This window comes from Salvelinus alpinus, chromosome 7, assembly GCF_045679555.1.
Source record: "Salvelinus alpinus chromosome 7, SLU_Salpinus.1, whole genome shotgun sequence".
Taxonomy (NCBI): Eukaryota; Metazoa; Chordata; class Actinopteri; order Salmoniformes; family Salmonidae; genus Salvelinus; species Salvelinus alpinus.
In genome coordinates this window covers 65876861-65902631 of record NC_092092.1, presented here as the reverse complement: position 1 = coordinate 65902631, position 25771 = coordinate 65876861, and the positions used below count along the sequence as shown (strand labels likewise).

Here is a 25771-nt window from a genome sequence, read left to right as displayed (position 1 = left end):
CCTTTTTCGGCCCCTCAAGCAAATATATCCATTAATGAGGAAGCAGCATAATTTTAACCTATTAACTTTAGGCTTAGAGGCATACAGTGAACTGTATAATTTAGATAGCCCTTCAAATTGAGGGAAATATGTTAACGAATAGCTTGTTGGGAAGCACAGATCAGACAGGGAGGTGTTGGGGGGGGGGGGGCCCATAAATAATTAATTCTCCAGTTTTGAGAATATCGTTCAGCAAATGAGTGCCATGGATATTAAGTAATGCTTTTATATAGTAGTAGGAAGGAAAAATGGATCACTATACTATTCGTTTGGACACTAGTTTAGTTCAGTTGAGGTTTCTCTATAAAACATTAAAGCAGTTATATATAATTTTTTTAAACATTACGATACATTTCACAACAGATTTCACAACACATTAAGTGTATGCCCTCAGGCCACTACTCTAATACCACATATCTACAACATAAAATCCATGTGTTCATGTGTGCATAGTGCATATGTTACTGTGTGTGTGTATACGTGTGTCTGTGCCTGTGTGTGTATCTCTTCACAGTCCCCGCTGTTCCATAAGGTGTATTTTTATCAGTTTTCTTACTGCTTGCATGAGTTGGAATAGATGTTGGAATCGATGTGGAATAGAGTTCCATGTAGTCATAGCTCTATGTAGGAGAGGCAGGTAGCCAAGTGGTTAGAGCATTGGACTAGTAACCGAAAGGTTGCAAGATCGAATCCCCGAGCTGACATGGTAAAAATCTGTCGTTCTGCCGCTGAACAAGGCAGTTAACCCACTGTTCCTAGGCTGTCATTGAAAATACGATTTTTTTCTTAACTGACTTGCCGAATTAAATAAAGTACCTATTTTGATCAACAAAATGATCAAGGATCATTGATAATTTTGTTGATCAAAATAGGTAATGTTACCATATGTACTGTATATGAAATCCATAGACCACACACGCATGCCAACCATAATCGTTCTCTTCCTAAAGGTTTTATGATGATTTCACAGATGAATGCGTTCTCACACCAACCGACCAAGTAACACAGTGATGTGTGGCAGTGACGAGTGGCCCGACAGATAGTGTAATGTCTGACAGATGCAGGATGAGAAATTATGCTGCTATCATCTGGAGTGACTGCAGCTAAGATTGATGGCTCATATTTGGTGAATGGCAGCGGGCCAACATAAAGGATTATTGCTAGTTTTGCAACCCCAGGCCCCTTTCATACACACACACACACGCACACACAAACACACACACACACACACACACACAAACAGACGTTCAATAATGTGTGTGAAAGCATACAGTGAAAACACATTCCCATATCTCCCTCTTTATGCCATGTTTATGTAAATTATAGTTCCTCACAGAGCACTGGGAAATTACTAAACCCTAAAGGGCCCCAACAACTCTGAACGAAAGCTTCTGTTGACAGTGCAAAGAAAACACTCTTTAGTAGAAAGATACAGAGGAATTGTGGTGGGTAATGTTATTGTTGTGGCTGTTTAGCTGTTTCTCCTCAGTCCTTCATAACTCTCTCTGTATGTATCTATCTCCTGTACCAGACATGTACAGGCTAGAGCTGGCTGGTGGACTGGGAGCCATCCTGCTGCTACTGGGCTTCTTCACGGCCATCTACAAGTGCTACAACGTGGAGATCATGCTCTGCTACCGGAGGCACTTTGGGGGTGACGAGACAGAGGACGGTGAGTGTTTGTCACCTGGGGCTGGGCTGGGCGTGTCCTACAAGGCCAGCTCTGGGCCTATACCCCTCCCCTGAGAGCCAGTGTAAGTCTCAGAGTAGGAAAAATGTCAGCGGCCCGGAGACTGTGACAGAAGCCGTTTTCTCACCGTATTAAGGATTCACCCAAGTGAAAATGATGTGCTTGAAATTCACAAGAACTACAGCCGGTGCTCTGACCCTTATTTTAGTGACACAGGCTGAATTCAGAATAAATTCCCATTCTGACACTTATCCCATAGTTGTCTGTATCCACACTGCTTTGTTTTAGGATTTAAGTTTCACGATTTTATGACATGGTTGTCACCTTCTAGGATAGAGCCCCTTGCTTACAGTCACAATAGAGACACACTTTTGCTGTTAAACAACTATTTCATTTCATACTCACATTCATCTTGAATTCTCATTTGATAACAAAAAACAGTCTCTCTGTCTTTGGTCTCTTCACCCACAGACAACAAGGAGTATGATGCCTATCTGTCCTACACAAGAGTTGAGCTGGATTCCATGGACAGGGGCTCCAGTGAAGAGGAGCAGTTTGCTCTGGAGATCCTCCCAGATGTTCTGGAGAAACACTACGGATACAAGCTCTTCATCCCCGACCGGGACCTCATCCCCAGCAGTCACAGCAGTGAGTGATCCCCCGCTTCATCCATCCCCCATCGCTGTTCCTCATGGTAGAGCTTCTCCCTGATGCCCAGAATTCAGTTGACTGTCAAGAGGAATCTCCTCTGGCTGTCTTCCTTTTGCCATTGCTTCACATTCAGAGAAAGAAAAGCCAATCTATATGAGGTGGTGTGTGTTGTGGTGTGTTTTTGTGGGCCTGCATATCTGTCAATGCTGGATTCCCACAAGCCTTCCAGGCAGCTACTCTATTGTTTATTGGTGTTGGCATCTTACTTGAGAGTGGTGTCAAATAGTTACATGTATGGTAAAGGCAGAGAGGAAATTAAATTCAGCAACTGCAGTTGTGTTTTACCAGAGTTTTACATAAGCTTGATACATGTCAATTCACCTTGGTTTTCCTCTTTACACACAATCAAAGGTGCACGCACGCAAGCTAACACACTCTTTCTCTCTCTCACACACACACACACACACACACTCACCAAGCCCCAACAGACACATACAGATCGGCCAAACAAACACATCCCTCCATGGATGTCATTTTGCCCTATACAAAAAATATATACATTATGCTCCCTCCTTGCCCCCCAAATAACTTAGAAACTAATGTCCATTCCTTGCCTAATTTAACATGCAGTGCATCCAAAATAAATCCCGAACTGCTTAGGCTGGTCCAAGCCATGCTTCTATTTACTCACAGGCACACCATGGGACTCAGTAGGGTGTATTGATAGTTGGGAAATTGCTGCATAGGTAATGAATTATAGAGAAGTGTTCAGTTCACTGAGAGGCAGTCTGCCATGATTAATACCAACACATTTACAGATCAGGACAACATAACCAAATGACAATGTGTTTAAACACCTAATTTGTTCAGAAAGAGAAAATATTGAGGAGAGAGAGAGAGGGGGGTGGAGGGGGAGAGAGCGAGAGAGAGAGAGAGACAGAGAGAAAGAGAGAGAGAGAGAGAGGGAGTAACAGTTTCACTGGTACTTAATTGTATTAATTGATTTACATAATCATCAGCAAATGAAAAAAATGCGTGAGAAAAAATAAAAAGCTCTCCAGCTCAGTCCCGCTCATACAAATTGTATTATTTATGCACTGCAAATTGACCGTGAAATTGCAATGTGTTGTTGCTCTTCCATCATTAATTTTGTTAGGAACTGGCAAGAGATGAAAGGAAGAGCATTTCAAATCAAATCCACCGACATTGCCAAGGCAAGGTTAACATAATGTGTATGCCTATGTCATTACTAATTAAACATCTGTATGTCAATTAATATAATGTATGTAAACATTGTAAATATATTAATCTTTTTGACCATATTTGAACTCTATTAGCATAGAGCCTCTGTATTGCAGTCAAAATAGGCAACAACATTAATATATTCTCCAAAATCCCATATTCACCTCCTGTCTGGAGTCTGGACACCCCTGATACTGTACATACAGTGCCTCAAACATTGTTCCCCCCTGCTGCTGTCTTGGTTGGACCAGGTCTCTCTTGAAAAATTGATGTTAACTCAATGAGACTAACCTGGACAAATAAGGTTAAATAATAACATTTAAAAACATTTAAAAGTCTCTAAGAGCTTTGCATACCTGAATGTATAATAATTCTTCAAGCTCTGTCAAGTTGCTTGTTGATCATTACTAGACAACCATTTTTAAGTCTTGCCATAGATTTTCAAGCTGATTCAAAGCTGTAACTACGCCACTCAGGAACATTCAATGTCGTCTTGGTAAGCAACTCCAGTGTATATTTGGCCTTGTGTTTTAGGTTATTGCCCTGCTAAAATGTGAATTTGGGAGACAAGCAGACTGAACCAGGTTTTCCTCTAGGATTTTACCTGTGCTTAGCTCTATTCTTTTTCTTTTAAGCATAAAAAACTCCCTAGTCCTTGCCGATGACAAGCATACCATTACATGATGCAGCCACCACCACGCTATGAAAAGTGGTACTCAGTGATGTGTTGTGTTGGATTTTTACAAACGTAACGCTTTGTATTCAGGACATAAGGTACATTTCTTTGCCACATTTTTTTGTGCCTGATGCCCTATTGCAAACAGGCCCTTATTGCAAACAGGATGCATGTTTTGGAATAATTGTATTCTGTACAGACTTCCCTCTTTTCACTCTGTCATTTAGGTTAGTATTGTGGAGTAACTACAATGTTGTTGATCCATCCTCAGTTTTCTCCTAATTACAGCCATTAAACTCTGGAACTGTTTTAAAGTCACCATTGGCCTCATGGCGAAATCCCTGAGCGGTTTCTTTGTTCTCCGATAACTGAGCTTGGAAGGACACCTCGATCATTGTCGTGACTGGGTGTATTGATGCACCATCCAAAGTGTAATTAATAACTTTACCATGCTCAAAGGGATATTCAATGTCTGCTTTTATACCCATCTACCAATAGGTGCCCTTCTTTGTGAGCCATTGGAAAACCTCCCTGGTCTTTGTGGTTGAATCTGTATTTGAAATTCACAGCTTAACTGATGAACCTTAAAGATAATTGTATGTGTGGGGTACAGAGATGAGGTAGTCATTCAAAAATCATGTTACACACTATTATTGCACACAGTAAGTCCATGCAACTTATTATGTGACTTTTATGTGTGAAACAAATCTTTACTCCTGAACATATTTAGGCTTGCCATAACAAAGGTGTTGAATACTTATTGACACAAGACATTTCAGCTTTTCATTTGTATTTCATTTGTAAAAATGTCTAAAAACTTAATTCCACTCTGACATTATGGGTGTTTTGTGACACAAAGTCTCAATTTAATCCATTTTAAATTCAGGCTTTAACACAACAAAATGTGGAAAAAGTCCAAGGGTGTGAATACTTTCTGAAGGCACTGTAAATACAGTATGTACCCCCGATATTTACATTTGAAGTCGGAAGTGTACATAGACCTTTACCAAATACATTTAAATTCAGTTTTTCACAATTCCTGACATTTAATCCTAGTAAAAATGAGCTGTCTTAGGTTAGTTAGGATCACCACTTTATTTTAAGAATGTTATTTTATTTCAACTTTATTTAACCAGGTAAGCTAGTTGAGAACAAGTTCTCATTTACAACTGCGACCTGGCCAAGATAAAGCAAAACAGTGCGACAGAAACAACAACACAGAGTTACACATGGAATAAACAAGCGTACAGTCAATAACACAATATAAAAAAAAGAAAGTCTATATACAGTGTGTGCAAATGGCATGAGGAGGTATGGCAATAAATAGGCCATAGTAGCAAAGTAATTACAATTTAGCAGATTGTCACGTTCGTCGTAATGTGGAAGAGAGGAGGACCAAGGCGCAGCGCGATACGAATACATTCTTCTATTTAATAAAGAAGAAACGAAAAACACTTGACAAACTTACAAAACAACAAACAAACGTGACGCTATATATAAAACAGTGCAGACACAAGCAACTAACATACAGTGGGGAGAACAAGTATTTGATACACTGCCGATTTTGCAGGTTTTCCTACTTACAAAGCATGTAGAGGTCTGTAATTTTTATCATAGGTACACTTCAACTGTGAGAGACGGAATCTAAAACAAAAATCCAGAAAATTACATTGTATGATTTTTAAATAATTAATTTGCATTTTATTGCATGACATAAGTATTTGATACATCAGAAAAGCAGAACTTAATATTTGGTACAGAAACCTTTGTTTGCAATTACAGAGATCATGCGTTTCCTGTAGTTCTTGACCAGGTTTGCATACACTGCAGCAGTGATTTTGGCCCACTCCTCCATACAGACCTTCTCCAGATCCTTCAGGTTTCGGGGCTGTCGCTTGGCAATACGGACTTTCAGCTCCCTCCAAAGATGTTCTATTGGGTTCAGGTCTGGAGACTGGCTAGGCCACTCCAGGACCTTGAGATGCTTCTTACGGAGCCACTCCTTAGTTGCCCTGGCTGTGTGTTTCGGGTCGTTGTCATGCTGGAAGACCCAGCCACGACCCATCTTCAATGCTCTTGCTGAGGGAAGGAGGTTGTTGGCCAAGATCTCGCGATACATGGCCCCATCCATCCTCCCCTCAATACGGTGCAGTCGTCCTGTCCCCTTTGCAGAAAAGCATCCCCAAAGAAGGATGTTTCCGCCTCCGTGCTTCACGGTTGGGATGGTGTTCTTGGGGTTGTACTCATCCTTCTTCTTCCTCCAAACACGGCGAGTGGAGTTTAGACCAAAAAGCTCTATTTTTGTCTCATCAGACCACATGACCTTCTCCCATTCCTCCTCTGGATCATCCAGATGGTCATTGGCAAACTTCAGACGGGCCTGGACATGCGCTGGCTTGAGCAGGGGGACCTTGCGTGCGCTGCAGGATTTTAATCCATGACGGCGTAGTGTGTTACTAATGGTTTTCTTTGAGACTGTGGTCCCAGCTCTCTTCAGGTCATTGACCAGGTCCTGCCGTGTAGTTCTGGGCTGATCCCTCACCTTCCTCATGATCATTGATGCCCCACGAGGTGAGATCTTGCATGGAGCCCCAGACCGAGGGTGATTGACCGTCATCTTGAACTTCTTCCATTTTCTAATAATTGCGCCAACAGTTGTTGCCTTCTCACCAGGCTGCTTGCCTATTGTCCTGTAGCCCATCCCAGCCTTGTGCAGGTCTACAATTTTATCCCTGATGTCCTTACACAGCTCTCTGGTCTTGGCCATTGTGGAGAGGTTGGAGTCTGTTTGATTGAGTGTGTGGACAGGTGTCTTTTATATAGGTAACGAGTTCAAACAGGTGCAGTTAATACAGGTAATGAGTGGAGAACAAGAGGGCTTCTTAAAGAAAAACTAACAGGTCTGTGAGAGCCGGAATTCTTACTGGTTGGTAGGTGATCAAATACTTATGTCATGCAATAAAATGCAAATGAATTACTTAAAAAGCATACAATGTGATTTTCTGGATTTTTGTTTTAGATTCCGTCTCTCACAGTTGAAGTGTACCTATGATAAAAATTACAGACCTTTACATGCTTTGTAAGTAGAAAAACCTGCAATATCGGCAGTGTATCAAATACTTGTTCTCCCCACTGTATAGACAATAACCCACAACCCACAATACAAAACAGGCTACCTAAATATGGTTCCCAATCAGAGACAACGCAAAACACCTGTCTCTGATTGAGAACCATATCAGGCCAAACACATATAAATAGACAAACCAGACATACAACATAGAATGCCCACTCAGATCACACCCTGACAAAACAAAACATAAAACATACAAAGCAAACTATGGTCAGGGCGTGACACAGATTAACACTGGAGTGATAAATGAGCAGATGACGATGAGCAGATGATGGTGTGTACGTAGTGATACTGGTGTACAAAAGAGCAGCAAAGTAAATAAAAACAATATGGGGATGAGGTAGGTAGATTGGGTGGGCTATTTACAGATGAACTATGTACAGCTGCAGCGATCGGTTAGCTGCTCAGATAGCTGATGTTTAAAGTTAGTGAGGGAAATGTAAGTCTCCAGCTTCAGCAATTTTTGCAATTCGTTCCAGTCACTGGCAGCAGAGAACTGGAAGGAAAGGCGGCCAAAGGCGGTGTTGGCTTTGGGGATGACCAGTGAGTTATACCTGCTGGAGCGCGTGCTACTGGTGGGTGTTGTTATCGTGACCAGTAAGCTGAGATAAGGCGGAGCTTTACCTAGCATAGACTTATAGATGACCTGGAGCCAGTGGGGCTGGCAACGAATATGTAGCGAGGGCCAGCCGGCTAGAGCATACAGGTCGCAGTGATTGGTGGTATAAGGCGCTTTGGTAACAAAACGGATGGCACTGTGATAGACTGCATCCAATTTGCTGAGTAGAGTATTGGAAGCTATTTTGTAGATGACATCGCCGAAGTCGAGGATCGGTAGGATAGTCAGTTTTACTAGGGTAAGTTTGCGGCGTGAGTGAAGGAGTCTTTGTTGCGAAATAGAAAGCCGATTCTAGATTTGATTTTGGATTGGAGATGTTTGATATGAGTCTGGAAGGAGAGTTTACAGTCTAGCCAGACACCTAGGTATTTGTAGTTGTCCACGTATTCTAGGTCAGAACCGTCCAGAGTAGTGATGCTAGTCGGGCGGGCGGGTGCGGGCAGCGAACGGTTGAAAAGCATCCATTTGGTTTAACTAGCGTTTAAGAGCAGTTGGAGGCCACAGAAGGAGTGTTGTATGGCATTGTAGCTCGTTTGGAGGTTAGTTAACACAGTGTCCAAAGAAGGGCCAGATGTATACAGAATGGTGTCGTCTGCGTAGAGGTGGATCAGGGAATCACCCGCAGCAAGAGCGACATCGTTGATATATACAGAGAAAGAGTCGGCCCGAGAATTGAACCCTGTGGTACCCCCATAGAGACTGCCAGAGGTCCGGACAACAGGCACTCCGATTTGACACACTGAACTCTGTCTGTGAAGTAGTTGGTGAACCAGGCGAGGCAGTCATTTGAGAAACCAAGGCTATTGAGTCTGCCGATAAGAATACGGTGATTGACAGAGTCGAAAGCCTTGGCCAGGTCTATGAAGACAGCTGCACAGTACTGTCTTTTATCGATGGCAGTTATGTTATCGTTTAGTACCTTGAGCGTGGCTGAGGTGCACCCGTGACCAGCTCAGAAACCGGATTGCACAGCGGAGAAGGTACGGTGGGATTCGAAATGGTCAGTGATCTGTTATTAACTTGGTTTTCAAAGACTTTAGAAAGGCAGGGCAGGATGGATATAGGTCTGTAACAGATTGGGTCTAGAGTGTCACCCCCTTTGAAGAGCTTTCCAATCTTTAGTGATCTTCGACGAAACGAAAGAGAGGTTGAACAGACTGGTAATAGGGGTTGCAAAAATAGCGGCGGATAATTTTAGAAAGAGAGGGTCCAGATTGTCTATCCCAGCTGATTTGTACAGGTCCAGGTTTTGCAGCTCTTTCAGAACATCTGCGATTTGGATTTGGGTGAAGGAGAAGCTGGGGAGGCTCGGGCAAGTAGCTGCGAGGGGTGCAGAGCTGTTGGCCGGGGTTGGGGTAGCCAGGAGGAAAGCATCGGTGGTGACCGCGTCGCCTAGCCTCAGTGCAGTGGGCAGCTGGGAGGAGGTGCTCTTGTTCTCCATGGACTTGACAGTATCCCAAAACTTTTTGGAGTTAGAGCTATAGGGTGCACATTTCTGTTTGAAAAAGCTAGCCTTTGCTTGTCAGAATAATAGTAGAGAGAATAATTTATTTCAGATTTTATTTCTTTCATCACATTCCCAGTGGGGCAGAAGTTTACATACACTCAATTAGTATTTGGTAGCATTGCCTTTAAATTGTTGAACTTGGGTCAAACGTTTCGGGTAGCCTTCCACAAGCTTCCCACAATAAGTTGGGTGATTTTTGGCCCATTCCTCCTGACAGAGCTGGTGTAACTGAGTCAGGTTTGCAGATCTCCTTATTCACACACGCTTTTTCATTTCTGCCCACAAATTCTCTTTTCTCTATGACTTTGTTGTCCTTAAGCCATTTTGCCACAACTTTGGAAGTATGCTTGGGGTCATTGTCCATTTCGAAGACGCATTTGCGACCAAGCTTTAACTTCCTGACTGATGTCTTGAGATGTTGCTTTAATATATCCACATAATTTTCTTGCCTCATGATGCCATCTATTTTGTGAAGTGCACCAGTCCCTCTTGCATCAAAGCACCCCCAGAACATGATGCTGCCACCCCCGTGCTTCACGGTTGGGATGGTGTTCTTCGGCTTGCAAGCCTCCCCCTTTTTCCTCCAAACATAACGATGGTCATTATGGCCAAATAGTTATCTTTTTCTTTCATCAGACCAGAGGACATTTCTCCAAAAAGTATGATCTTTATCCCCATGTGCAGTTGCAAACCGTAGTCTGGCTTTTTATGGCAGTTTTGGAGCAGTGGCTTCTTCCTTGCTGAGCGGCCTTTCAGGTTATGTGGATATAGGACTCGTTTTACTGTGGATATAGATACTTTTCTACCTGTTTCCTCCAGCATCTTCACAAGGTCCTTTGCTGTTGTTCTGGGATTGATTTGCACTTTTCGCACCAAAGTGCGTTCATCTCTAGGAGACAGAACCCGTCTCCTTCCTGAGCGGTATGGCGGCTGCATGGTCCCATGGTGTTTATACTCGCGTACTATTGTTTGTACAGATGAACGTTGTACCTTCAGGCATTTGAAAATTGCTCCCAAGGAAGAACCAGACTTGTGGAGGTCTACACATTTTTTTCTGAGGTATTGGCTGATTTCTTTTGATTTTCCCATGATGTCAAGCAGAGGCACTGAGTTTGAAGGTAGGCCTTGAAATACATCCACAGGTACACCTCCAATTGACTCAACTTATGTCAATTAGCCTAACAGAAGCTTCTAAAGACCATGACATCATTTTCTGGAATTTTCCAAGCTGTTTAAAGGCACAGTCAACTTAGTGTATGTAAACTTCTGACCCGCTGGAATTGTGATACAGTGAATTATAAGTGAAATAATCTGTCTGTAAACAATTGTTGGAAAAATTACTTGTGTCATGCACAAAGTAGATGTCCTAACCGACTTGCCAAAACTATAGTTTGTTAACAAGACATTTGTGGAGTGGTTTAAAAACAAGTTTTAATGACTCTAACCTAAGTGTATGTAAACTTCCGACTTCAACTTTATATATATATATATATATACACATAGTTGAATCTGTTAGGTATTTGTCCAAACACCACAACAGTAGATCAATACCCATACTCGATGAGACTTGGGGCCCTGCGGTAACAACAACACATAGCAAATGGTTGAGCTTCTTCCTTGGTTCCCTGCTACCCTACTACGCTACTACTCTGCTACCCTGCTACACGGCTACTCTACTACCCTGCTCCCCCCACCAAGTGTATACTTTATCATGTTTATCATGATCCATACTGTCCACTACTGCTGTACGCACCTTTTCTATTCATATACTGTCCATACTGTCCATACTGTCTATACATTAGGTATTATTGCTCTGTTGGAGCTGGAAACGTAATCATTTTGTTCCACCTGCAATAACATATGCAGAATACTGTATGTGTGCGCAACCAATAACATTTTATTTGATTTAAATTGATTTAGCTGCTTATCATTGGCCTCATTATTTCTCCAGTCAAGTTCCAAGTAAGGAGAAAGGATCTCATTTGTGTGCTCACTGTGCTCAGGCAGAGGACTGTTTTCAGTCTGCTGCTAATACCTCCATATTGAAAAGCTGTGACATGCTATCTTTCATCATAAGCCTGGAATATCATGATAGACATTCTCAAACTCCTATAGCCCTGGTGGCTGATAGTTTTGAACAAGGTCCCCCACACAGTTGTGGTCCCCCACACTGCTGAGGTCCCCCACACTGCTGAGATCCCCCACACAGTTGTGGTCATCCACACAGTTGTGGTCCCCCACACCGCTGAGGTCCCCGACATGGCTGAGGTCCCCCACACCGCTGAGGTCTTTTCATATGTTAAGTCACATTGATTAAGCTGCAGGTGCATAAGGAGTGATCATTCAAATGCAAATTGGTTCTGAGTAATATTTCGTTAGAATGGATCAGACTTAACTCCCTCTTTAGACTACATTGTGTGCTGCCAGAGGGGAAGTTTGGTCGTTTTCTTTTATAGCCTTCTATTTTCAGGGGGTTTATTCTTAAATACCTACTGCATTAAGCACAGTGTGGACACTATGCTGAGTAAATGAACACTATGCTGAGTAACAGATGAGATCTCTGTTATAATGCTATCTAATGTGATTAGGCTTAATATTGACTTTCAGTCAATTGATTTAGCTACTAGGCTAATTATTACAGTAAAGGTCTACTCTGAGCATGTGCAGTAGGAGGTGGAGGTGGGGCACGATTTGTGTGGTGACACTGGTGCCTGTGGTGGTGCTTGGTGTCAGGGAAGGGAGCTGAAAGGCTGTGTGGGTTGGGGGTGTGGTGGTGGAGCAGTATGTGTAGTGTTGGGGTGGGAGGTGGAGGAGGGCCGATGTGTGATGTGACACATGCAGGTGTAAAATACAGGGCCCCTGCAGAGGAAGGCAGGACACTGCGGACAGTGATGTGACACTGCGGATACCATTTACCTCTTTACACCTCTCTCTTTCTCTCTCTCTCTCAAATAAATTCAAGGAGCTTTATTCGCATGGGAAACACATGTTTACATTGCCAAAGCAAATGAAATGGATAAAAAAAGTTCAATAAACAATAAAAAGTGAACAGTAAATATTACACTCACACAAGTTCCAAAAGAATAAAGACATTTCAAATGTCATATTATGTCTATATACAGTGTTGTAGCTATGTGCAAATAATTAAAGTACAAAAGGGAAAATAAATAAACATAAATATGGGTTGTATTTCCAATCGTGTTTGTACTTCACTGGTTTCCCTTTTCTTTTCTTCACAAATCTTGCTGCTGTGATTGCACACTGTTATTTCACCCAGTAGATATGGGAGTTTATCAAAATTGGATTTGTTTTTGAATTTTTTGTGGGTTTATGTAATCTGAGAGAAATAAGTGTCTCTAATGTGGTCATATATTTGGCAGGAGGTTAGAAAGGGCAGCTCAGTTTCCACATCATTTTGTGGGCAGTGTGCACATGGCCTGTCTTTCTCAATAGCAAGGCTATTCTCACTGAGTCTTTACATAGTCAAAGCTTTCCTTCATTTTGGTTCAGTCACAGTGGTCCCCTCTCTGTTTAGGGCCAAATAGCATTCAGAACAACATATGTTTACCGTGTCAGCTCGGGGATTCAATCCAGCAACCTTTCGGTTACTGACCCAACGCTCTAACCACTAGGCTACCTGCGGTTTGGAAATCACTTCATTTTAAGTGGATGTAGAATTTAACGTCTCTTTTCTGGATTTTGATAATTAGCGGGTATCGGCCTAATTCTGCTCTTCATGCATTATTTGGTGTTTTATGTTGTACTAGGAGGATATTTTAGCAGAATTCTGCATGCAGTGTTTGTCCCATTTTGTGAATTCTTGGTTGGTGAGTGGACCCCAGACCTCACAACCGTAAAGGGCAATGGGTTCTAGAACTGATTTAAGTATTTTTAGCCAGTTCCCCAAAACATTATTTAACAGGTAAGTTGACTGAGAACACATTCTCATTTACAGCAACAACCTGGGGAATAGTTACAGGAGAGAGGAGGGGGATGAATGAGCCAATTGTAAATTTGGGATGATTAGGTGGCCATGATGGTCAGATTGGGAATTTAGCCAGAACATTAGGGTTAACACCCCTACTCTTACAATAAGTGCCATGGGATCTTTAGTGACCACAGTGAGTCAGAACACCCATTTAACATCCCATCTGAAAGACAGCAACCCACACAAGTCTCCAATCACTGCCCTGGGTCATTGGGATATTTTTTTAGACCAGAGGAAAGGGTGCCTCCTACTGGCCTTCCAACACCCCTTCCAGCAGCATCTGGTCTCCCATACAGGGACAAACCTTGCTTAGCTTCAGAAGCAAGCCAGCAGTGGGATGCAGAGTGGTATGCTGCTGGCTAATTGGTAGGTCAAATCTTATGTTCTTTTTGATGGCATATAAGGCCCTTCTTGCCTTGTCTCTCAGATCGTTCACAGCTTTGTGGAAGTTACCTGTGGCGCTGATGTTTAGGCCGAGGTATGTATCGTTTTTGTGTGCTTAGGGCAACTGTGTCTTGATGGAATTTGTATTTGTGATCCTGGCAACTGGACCTTTTTTGGTCTGACAGAATCTTTGCAGAAGATCTAGGTGCTGTTGTAGGCCATCCTTGGCTGGTGACAGAAGCACCAGATCATCAGCAGACAGTGGATATTTGACTTCAGATTCTAGTAGGGTGAGGCTGGGTGCTGCAGACTGTTTTAGTGCCCTCACCAATTCGTTGATATATATGTTGAAGAGGGTGAGGCTTAAGCTGCATCCATGTCTCACCCCACGGCCCGTGTAAAGAACTTTGTGTGTTTTTTGCCAATTTTAACCACACACTTGTTGTTTGTGTACATGGATTTTATAATGTCGTATGTTTTTCCCCAACACCAATTTCCATCAATTTGTATAGCAGACCCTCATGCCAAATTGAGTCAAAAGCTGTTTTGAAGTCAACAAAGCATAAGAAGACTTTGCCTTTGTTTTGATTTGTTTGTTTGTTTGTCAATTAGGGTGTGCAGGGTGAATACGTGGTCTGTCGTACGGTAATTTGGTAGAAAGCCAATTTGACATTTGCTCAGTACATTGTTTTCACTGAGGAAATGTACAAGTCTGCTGTTAATGATAATGCAGAGGATTTTCCCAAGGTTGCTATTGACGCATATCCCACGGTAGTTATTGGGGTCAAATTTGTCTCCACTTTTGTGGATTGGTGTTATCAGTCCTTGGTTTCAAGAATTTGGGGAAGATGCCAGAGCTGAGGATGATGTTAAAGAGTTTAAGTATAGGGAATTGGAATTTGTGGTCTGTATATTTTATAATTTCATGTAGGATACTATCAACACCACAGGCCTTTTGGGTTGGAGGGTTTGTATTTTGTCCTGAAGTTCATTCAATCTAATAGGAGAATCTAGTGGGTTCTGGTAGTCTTTAATAGCTGATTCTAAGATTTGTAATTGTATATTGTTTTGTTCTTTGTTATAGAGCCAAGAAGATTGCAGAATTGGTTTATCCACACATCTCCATTTTGGATAAATAACTCTTTGTGTGGTTGTTTGTTTAGTGTGTTGCAATTTTCCCTGAAGTGGTTAGATTCTATGGATTCTTCAATTACATTGAGCTGATTTCTGACATGCTGTTCCTTCTTTTTCCATAGTGTATTTCTGTATTGTTTTTGTGTTTCACCATAGTGAATGCATAGACTCAGATTTTCTGTGTCTCTTTGTTTTTGGTGGGATAGGTTTCTCAATATCTTTCTTAGGTTTTTACATTCTTCATCAAACCGTTTGATAGGGAAGCTGAAAGGTCAAATACACTGATTAAATTTGTTTTTGCCTAATTGTTTTTTGGTAGGTTTCTAAGCTACTTTCCTTCCATCCATAGCATTTCTTAATATTGTGCAGTTCTTTTGGCTTTGATGCCTAATGATTGAGTATTGCTCTGTTCGGGTAGACTGTGATTTTGCTGTGATCTGATAAGGGTGTTAGTGGGCTGACTGTGAACACTCTGAGAGACTCTGGGTTGAGGTCAGTGATAAAGTAATCTACAGTACCTCTGCCAAGGGATGAGCTGTAGGTGTACTACTATAGGAGTCTCCTCAAAGCCTACCATTGACTATGTGCAGACCTAGCGTGCTACAGAGCTGCAGGAGTTGTTTTGTCTTAGTTGTGCCTAGCGGGGCATATGGGGAAGGGAATGCTGTCACCTCTAGGTAGGTGTTTGTTTGTTTGTGCTGAGAGTGTCAGGTTCTTGTCCAATTCTGGCATTTAGGTCGCCACAGACTTGTACATGTCCCTGGGCCTGGAAATGGTTGATTTCCCCCTCTCACAATTGGCCCAGCGTCATCCGGGTTAGGGTTTGGCCGGGGTAGGCCGTCATTGTAAATACACATTTGTTCTTAACTGACTTGCCTAGTTAAATAAAGGTTAAATAAAAAATAAATATAGGTAGCACACATGAGGACATTTTTCTCTGTTGAGATAATGTCCTTATTAATTTCTAGCCAGCGATCCAGAAAATGTTCCTGTTTTGACTAATTTAACAGAGTGGTCAGGTCTGTTCTATACCAAATTAGCATACCCCCTGAGTCTCTTCCCTGTTTCACACCTGGTAGTTTGGTGGATGGGACTACAGGTTCTCTGTAACCTAGAGGGCAACCGGTGGGTCTGTCTCCTCTATACCATGTTTCTTGTAGGATGACAATGTCCGTATTTCCAATGTATTTGGTAAAGTCTTGGTTCCTGCTCTTTAGACCAAAGGCAGATGACCTCAGACCTTGTATATTCCAGGATGAGATAGTAAAAGTGTTGTGTTCCATAGTGTCTACAGTTGTTTTTGTGTGGTTTAGGCCCGGACCATTACAGTAGTTGTGAGCATCTGATACATACCTCTTAGGTCGCAGGATGGGGCTTGGGGGGGGTGCATTAGTGGGGCTTGGGCCTGTTGCTCTGCTCACGGCCTTTTCATATGTGCGGCTGTCATGTTGAGGTCCTTGCTGCAGTGGCGAGGGGCAGAAGAGGCATAGGTCTGATCTGGGGGAGCCTATATAGGGTGTGGCCAGCCAGCGTTTGTTTGGGGTGGTCTCAGCTGGTTGGGGTATAGCTTGTGAAACTGTGGTCTGGGTGTAGGTCCTCTTGGCATGGCATGGGTTCTCTCGGTGCAGGTCCTTCGGGGGGGGGGGGGGGGGGTTGAGGTTGACGTCCTCCAGGGTCCTGGCAAAAGTTGGGTTTGCTGCCTTGTAGAGGTGGACCTGGTCGTAAATGCTGTTTAAGTCCAGGGTGAAGTTGTGCGCCAGGTATACATTAGGTTTTGAGGCACAGTCTGGCAAAATTCTTGCATTCACCCGCTGTATGGTGGCAGGGTGAAAGTATTTTCCTGGTAGCAGGGTGGAGAAAACCACTTGTGCGTTGGGGAAAGTGGAAGAAGCTTTTTAAATCACTCCCTTGAGTGCTGTTGCCACCCTTTCCTACTGGACCCTCAGGTCATTTGTGCCCATGTGCATTATGATGTGGCTGGGGGATCCTAGTCTGTCCTCTGACAACAGCTCCAGGGCATGCCTAGTGTTTGGTCACCAGAGTTTAGCCAGTTTGTGTTTGGGAAAAAGTATTTGCCATTTGAGTCAATGAGGAGCACAATCTGTGGGTTTTGTGTGTCCTCGGTGGATGTGGGGGGTTTGTCAGGAGGGCTATTGGGGGACCTGACAGGAGGGACTCTCAGGAGAGGGTGGGGTCTGTTGGGTTGGTGGGTCCTGTGTTGTCTGTCCCATTGTGGTGTTGAGGTTGTGGTCCGGGTCCGTGTCTGAGGTAGGCTGTTCTGCTTGCTTGTCTGAGGGAGTGTCCTGCTCTCTGTCACACCTCAGCTTTCTGACCTCGTACTTCAGTGCCATGCGTGCCTTTTCAGCCCGTGTGGCTCAGTTGGTAGAGCATGGCGCTTGCAACGCCAGGGTTGTGGGTTCATTCCCCACGGGGGGACCAGGATGAATATGTATGAACTTTCCAATTTGTAAGTCGCTCTGGATAAGAGCGTCTGCTAAATGACGTAAATGTAATGTAATGTAAATGTGCCTCTTTAAGTTCTCTCACCTCAGTCCGTAGAGCAGCCAGCTCTCTCAGACAGCCGTCCATCTCCACCTTCTGCCCTCCGGGTTTTGTTGGGAGGGTGTTGTTGTGCTGGTCTGTTTTATGGGCTTGTGAGCTTGACTATCCTCGTCTGCAGGATAGTTTGAAGTGGTGTGATCAGACTCACTCAGGATGGGGGAGTCGTCACAGAGAGAGAGCATTTCCTGCTGTGCTCTCTCTTTGATCCCATTAAAGCCCTGCTGGAACTGCATAAGGATTCCCTGCACCATTACTGTCCCATACTTGTACATGTTGACAGAGGTTGTTTCGATTTCCTCAATGTCTAGTATTCTGAGATTCCACCCTGGGCCAATACCCTCTCTCATGACATAGGGGTAGTGTGCTCTTATAGCACTGTGCCGTGCCATGCCAGGGGATGGTCTGTGTGGAAAATTAAGTTGCTTACGTTCCCCTCTTTATAGAAGTCAGCAAATCGTGTCTCTGGATTGTTATTGGTGCTTCAAAGGCCTCTGCATTTGGTTGGGGGGGCTGTGAAACTCTCCTGCCATTGTTGGGCTCAAGAGTTTTCACACATCTGACTTCACACTTCAGTGCTAATTGAAGGTGCCGCCAGGTCTGTTCTGTCCTAGCAGCTTGGTAGCTTAGTAGCCTTATTTACTTAGCTTTATATAATAAAATTACCTAGAGATTATTGTCTTTTACTTTTTGGCTGCAGAAGTAGCTTCAGACTGAATATTACTCACTCAGTTTTGTGTTGGATGGTATTTCCAGGTTCCGCTATGTTTCTTCTGCAGGTTTTGGTTTGTTAGAAGTTTTTTCTTGATAGTCCTTGATAGCAATAGTCCATTCAGGTAATTTTGTCCAAAATCAAGGTTTTAGGTATGGAATTGTGATGTTGAGGTTAGTATCCTGCATAAGTCCTTGCGAAAAAAATTCAAGTTTATCTACAATTATCCAACTATAATTCTATCTTTTTTGCAAAAGAACTCAGGAGCTCTCTCTCTCCTTTCTCTCTCTCTCTGTCTCTCGCTCTGTCTCTCTCGCTCTGTCTCTCTCTCTCCTTTCTCTCTCTCTCTGTCTCTCGCTCTGTCTCTCTCGCTCTGTCTCTCTCTCTCTGTCTCTCTCTCTCTGTCTCTCTCTCTCTCTCTCTCTGTCTCTCGCTCTGTCTCTCTCGCTCTGTCTCTCTCTCTCTGTCTCTCTCTCTCTGTCTCTCTCTCTCACCCTCTCTCTGTCTCTCTGTCTCTCTCTCTCTGTCTCTCTGTCTCTCTATCTCTCGCTGTGCTTTATGACTCATAAACAGCCTTTATTTACCACTCTCTCTCTCTGCTTGTGGTTTTCAACAGGCTAATGAGATCACTATGGAAAAGTGCTCGCCCACAGGTTTAGGATTAATCAGTCAGTATAATGAGAAGGCTATATATTGAATAAAGTGATGTATGTGTTTGGTGTTGTCGTGATACTGTCAGTTTGGCGGTTGAGTGGGAGTAGTGATAGGGTATGTAATGTGACAGATCAGAGTGTTGGTGACTGCTGGGTTATGTCATGTCTCTGGGTGTTGCTTTAGACCTGCAGCTGGATGCTTTAAACCTGCAGCTTGATGCTGCTCTTATCTCAATTCTAAATGGTCAAATATGAATGGTTTGTTACACACTATTCATTGACATGCTCTTTCTCTCTCTTTTCTCTTTTTCCCTTTTTCTTTCTCTCGTCCATCTGTCTGTCTCTTGCGCACTCTTTCTCTCTCTATCTCTCTTCCCCCTTTCTCTCTCTCTCGCTGTCTCTCTCTCTCTCACGCTCTCTTTCTCTCCCCCCCTCTCTCTGTATCTTTCTCTCCCCCCTCTCTCGCTCCCCCCTCTCTCTCACTCTCTCTCTGTATCTCTCTCTTTCCTCCAGTCTACATTGAGGACCTGGCGCGGAGCGTGGAGCAGAGCAGACGGCTCATCATCGTGTTGACTCCTGAGTTTGTGGCCAAGCGTGGCTGGAGCATCTTCCAGCTGGAGACTCGGCTCCACAGCATGCTGGTGACCGGGGAGATCAAGGTGATTATGATCGAGTGTGCCAACCTCAAGAGCGTCATCAACTACCAGGAAGTGGAGGCCCTGAAGCACACCATCAAAGTGCTCTCCATCATCAAGTGGAGGGGCCCCAAGAGCAATGAGCTAAAGTCTATGTTCTGGAAGCAGGTGATATACGAGATGCCGGTGAAGAGGAAAGAGATGCTGTCTCGCCGGCAGGTGCTAGACTCCAGGGAGCAGGGTCTGTTCGGCGACCTGCAGACGGTCTCCACCATCGCCATGACGACCACATCTGCCTCGATGGTGCCCGCCCACCACGCCGAGATTCCAGACTTTAACCAAACCAGCCACCCTCAGATGAGACACTACTGCACCCGTAGCTACGAGTATAAGATGCCCGCCTCCCCCGTGCAGATAGCCACCTTGAGTAACCGTCACATATACTGCAATATCCCCATGACGCTGCTCAACGGACAGGTGACTCAGAACAACACGATGGGAAAGAGCAAGCAGGAGATCCACTTGAACAGCACTTTCATCCCTCTATCTGGGGGGGAACACACAAGTGATATCTGGTAAACAGATATCCAGCTTGATGCCACATCTCTTATGTCTTTGTCTTTTATCTGCATGAAGATTCATTTAGACAAAACACTGATCAAAAACCATTCTGCACACAATCATTTCTCGCTGACTATTTTCATTAGCGGTTAAATGTTTTCTGGGTTTTTCTTTTTTCGTTCAGTCTTTAAAGAAATCAAGGACAAAAGGAGTTGCTCCAGTCATCATTTTCTTACTTGAAAAATGTCTCCTTTTTTGAGATGAGTAATAAATGAAAAAACCTTGTTTTTTAATGTTCAAGGTATTGTTATTATGTACAGTTTTCATATCTTCTATAGACATTCATGATGATTCCTTTACGATTTTAATGGTGTGAGTATGTGAGTGAATCCAAATTTTAAGATTCTGACCTGTGATTTTTCATGGGAAAGGAGGACGTTTCTCATTGCAGCACAATTCTGTAAAGATGGACTGAACCATTCTCTGTGAGCTTTAAAAATGTTACAGTATATTTAAGCAAATCAATAATGTTTGAATTTACACAAGCTATTGTCATTGTTTGAGGCCAATTAAATATGAATATTTGAATTGTTTAATGCAGTATTTGTTTGAGTTGTAGTCTGTGACTAGTTGCTGTCTCTTGAGTTCTGCCTGTTACTTTGCTTATTTTAGTTGTACAAAACAAGAAGCCTTTTTCTCTGCTGAATTCCTCCCCTGCTTCACCTGCCTTCCTTCCTCTGTCGGCCATATTGTTTTCAGATGGCTATTGAGTTGTCTTTTTGAGGATGAGCGGCTCTCCAAATGGTACAGATGGACTCGGTGGTGCTTTTGGAACCGATGGTAGTTTTGACTGAATGTATTGTAGAAATTAAAGGGAACTGGAATCACCTGAGAGATATTTGCATCTATTTTATTTTATTGATTTCATTTGCTAAATGAGAAGAGAATAGTCTTATAGAATCATCCTCTTTTCAGTTGCTCTGCTATTTCTATCTTAGAAAATTAATCCTATTTGTCTGCAATGATTTGTAATATAGCAGCCTCTATCTGTCTCATTGAGTTATAGAGGAATGATCAGCCTCTAACCTGTCTCATTGAGTTATAGAGGAATGATCAGCCTCTAACCTGTCTCATTGAGTTATAGAGGAATGATCAGCCTCTAACCTGTCTCATTGAGTTATAGAGGAATGATCAGCCTCTAACCTGTCTCATTGAGTTATAGAGGAATGATCAGCCTCTAACCTGTCTCATTGAGTTATAGAGGAATGATCAGCCTCTAATCTGTCTCATATAGAGGAATGATCAGTCTCTAACCTGTCTCATTGAGTTATAGAGGAATGATCAGCCTCTAACCTGTCTCATTGAGTTATAGAGGAATGATCAGCCTCTAACCTGTCTCATTGAGTTATAGAGGAATGATCAGCCTCTAACCTGTCTCATTGAGTTATAGAGGAATGATCAGCCTCTAACCTGTCTCATTGAGTTATAGAGGATTAATCAGCCGAAATGCCTAGATTGTAACAAAAATGACTTGGTGACCTTCAAGAGCAAACTAAAACACTAACGGCAGGAGGTCAAAGAGATTGCAGCGATCAGTTTGAACCATTGTTGAACTGCCCACTGATGTCTTCTTCAACACCAGTTATACATCGTATAAGTTTATTTAATGCCTTTTTGTCTGTTTGCAAGTTGATGGATTTTGATAGTGGTTCCCTGCCATTCATAGCCAGAGCATCAATGTGCATTCTCTACTTATATGATGAAATCAAATTTTGTTGGACCCTTGCGAATGGCTGTATATTAAATCATGTTGAAATAAACCGGTTGTTTACTGCTTGATTTATTCTATATGCACTGTATTTATTCAATAGGCACTGTATTTATTCTATAGGCACTGTATTTATTCAATAGGCACTGTATTTATTCTATATGCACTGTATTTATTCTATAGGCACTGTATTTATTCTATATGCACTGTATTTATTCTATAGGCACTGTATTTATTCTATATGCACTGTATTTATTCTATAGGCACTGTATTTATTCAATAGGCACTGTATTTATTCTATAGGCACTGTATTTATTCAATAGGCACTGTATTTATTCTATAGGCACTGTATTTATTCAATAGGCACTGTATTTGGTTTTCATTGTAATGTAATGCTGTCATTTTACATATATGATCTATGTGGTGGAGTTAAATATGTCAAGCGTTCAATGGTTATAAATGTCAGCTACTATGGCAACTGCAGCTATAACCTTTCGAAGTTGCAAAAACTGAAATAGTGGATGTTTGCTATGGTGGACCTCTATTACCTCCAGTATCCTCTCTGAAAAGGGAATGCTCCGGCTGCTTCATCAGCACATCCTATTTACACCACTCAATAGTTCACTCTGTAATCAGCAACACGGCCAGCTGTATGTTTATGATGAATTTGTTGAAATATTAAGTAGTAAGATTTCTTCAGACACCCAATCTACTTCCCAGCATGCAGATATACAGTAGCAGAGATGAATATGAAATGCTGTAAGAAGAAGCCCAGACCTGATGGAATGGCAGCACTCACCCATACTGCTTTACAACTTTTACATTCAGAAATTATACAACTCAACACCACCATCTTGTGGATATCAGAAATGCTTAGGCAGAATACATGTGAATGAGAAAAGGCTGTGTGTGTCAAATCAAATCAAATGTTATTGGTCACATACACATGGTTAGCAGATGTTAATGCGAGTGTAGCAAAATGCTTGTGCTTCTAGTTCCGGCCGTGCAGTAATATCTAACAAGTAATCGAATAATTTCACAACTACTACTTTATACACACAAATGTAAAGGAATGAATAAGAATATGTACATATAAATATAATGATGAGTGACGGCCGTGCAGCATAGGCAAGATGCAGTAGATGGTATAGAGCAGTATATACATATGAGATGAGTAGTGTAGGGTATGTAAACATTATATAAAGTGGCATTGTTTAAAGTGACTAGTGATACATTTATTACATCCAATTATTAAAGTGGCTAGAGATTTGAGTCAGTATCTTGGCAGCAGCCACTCAATGTTAGTGATGGCTGTTTAACAGTCTGATGGCCTTGAGATAGAAGCTGTTTTTCAGTCTCTCGGTCCCAGCTTTGATGCACCTGTACTGACCTCGCCTTCTGGATGATTCCGGGGTGAACAGGCAGTGGCTCGGGTGGTTGTTGTCCTTGATGATCTTTTTGGTGTGTGTATGCGTGTGTGTATGTGTATGTGTTTGTTTGAGGGCCTCACAAAGCATGTATTGTCTTTTTTCCTCAAGCTGTTCACATGTCATATTTTGTTCATATTCATTGATTTGGACATCAGTCGAACCATGTAACAAAGCACAAAAGGGTGTCCTTACACAGCTCAATACTCTATTACATTAATTCTATTGCTTATTTGTCTTTCATGCTATGCATTGGAGAGCTTATTCTCTCTAGGTTTGTGTGGGGAACGTAGTGTTATTTGGGCTCTGGCTTTTTCCATTGACATCCCGATCAACATGGGCCTCTTTGCCCCTTTTGTTTGGTTGCAGCAGCCCACTACTATTGTAAACAGTCCTCCAGAGACCTGTCTGTATGTCAACCATAACCATCCCCTGGCCCTGACACTACAGCTATACAGCAGAACAAATCAAGGACCCAAAGTATGTCAGATTGAGTATTGAGTTGCCACTTGGTTTCAACCATTCTTTCTTGTGTAAATATTTAGCTAACAAATATTCAATATTCAAATAATTTTCAATTCCAATGTTCCGTACATAAATGTTTGCCTATATTTCTCAAGCTTTATAAAGACAACTCTGAACAGAACCAGTGGGGTAATGAGCTAAATGTGAATCTAGTTTTATAAGATATCTTATATAATCCATAACAGGTTTCACTAGACAGGTTTCAGAAGCCTGCTTGCTTGGTAAATCTCAGTCTAGCAAATCCTAAGAGTCTATCAAACACTGTATATATTTCCAAGGCATAACTTCACTATAATGTTATTATATTTACTGCACATACAGTGGAAAAGTTGTTTAAATGCTAATTGTGATGCAGTACAAGCTGATGTCATTATTCTGCATGAAACAGAACCAGCTGTATGTACCATGTGGCAGCAGCAGTAGCAGCAACCTTTGCCTGTCTGCATCTGTGCATCTAAAATAGCACCCTTTTCCCTTTGTACTGCACTACTTTTGACCACGGCCCATACTAGGTCCCAGCTCCACCATTTGGGATGCATTTGTCTTGCATGCCAGTCCCCAGGGTTATATTATTTATATACTGTCAAGAGAAGGAAAATAACACTTATTTGTGTTTGCAGCCAAGTGAAACCATGTAGAGTAATGGGTCATCTCAAACATGACACATCCAAGTGAAACCATGTAGAGTAATGGGTCCTCTCAAACATGACACATCCAAGTGAAACAATGTAGAATAATGGGTCCTCTCAAACATGACACATCCAAGTGAAACAATGTAGAATAATGGGTCATCTCAAACATGACACATCCAAGTGAAACAATGTAGAATAATGGGTCCTCTCAAACATGACACATCCAAGTGAAACAATGTAGAATAATGGGTCCTCTCAAACATGACACATCCAAGTGAAACAATGTAGAATAATGGGTCCTCTCAAACATGACACATCCAAGTGAAACAATGTAGAATAATGGGTCCTCTCAAACATGACACATCCAAGTGAAACCATGTAGAATAATGGGTCCTCTCAAATATGACACATCCAAGTGAAACCATGTAGAATAAATGGTCCTCTCAAATATGACCTATCCAAGTGAAACCATGTAGAATAACTGGTCCTCTCAAACATGACACATCCAAGTGAAACCATGTAGAATAAATGGTCCTCTCAAACATGACACATCCAAGTGAAACCATGTAGAATAACTGGTCCTCTCAAACATGACCCATCCAAGTGAAACCATGTACAATAACTGGTCCTCTCAGACATGACCCATCCAAGTGAAACCATGTAGAATAATGGGTCCTCTCAAACATGACCCATCCAAGTGAAACCATGTAGAAAAATGGCTCCTCTTAAATATGGCACATCCAAGTGAAACCATGTAGAATAAATGGTCCTCTCAAACATGACACATCCAAGTGAAACCATGTAGAATAAATGGTCCTCTCAAACATGACACATCCAAGTGAAACCATGTAGAGTAATGGGTCCTCTCAAACATGACACATCCAAGTGAAACCATACTAGAATAATGGATCCTCTCAAATATGACCCATCCAAGTGAAACCATGCTAGAACAATGGATCCTTTCAAACATGACACAACCAAGTGAAACCATGCTAGAATAACTGGTAATCTATGACACATCAGTTCCAAACTGAACAGTGAAAAGTCAGAGGGTATGAGACAGTTTAAGACTGGCGGCATCTGTCTGAACAGTGGAAGAGGAGTCAAATACAACAGGGGAAAAAATCATAACTACACTGTCTTCTCTGTCTGTATCCAGGCAGAGGCAGGCACTCAGTTGAAAATTCTCAGCGCCAGCATATGTTGGCTGTTTGTATTATGAGAGCAACTGGCAGAAGT

General features: G+C 42.4%; 1 protein-coding gene across 1 annotated transcript in view; it reads left to right on the top strand.

Moving 5' to 3' along the window:
* LOC139581496 (X-linked interleukin-1 receptor accessory protein-like 2) overlaps positions 1 to 22019 on the top strand; it is a 431652-nt gene extending 409633 nt beyond the window's left edge. The window contains exons 9-11 of the mRNA XM_071411312.1: positions 1571 to 1711; positions 2201 to 2377; positions 19498 to 22019. Of these exons, the coding sequence (XP_071267413.1) occupies positions 1571 to 1711; positions 2201 to 2377; positions 19498 to 20198 (1019 nt within the window). The 3' untranslated portion in view covers positions 20199 to 22019. The remainder of the gene's footprint in view (positions 1 to 1570; positions 1712 to 2200; positions 2378 to 19497) is intronic.
* The last annotated feature ends 3752 nt before the right edge of the window (positions 22020 to 25771 follow it).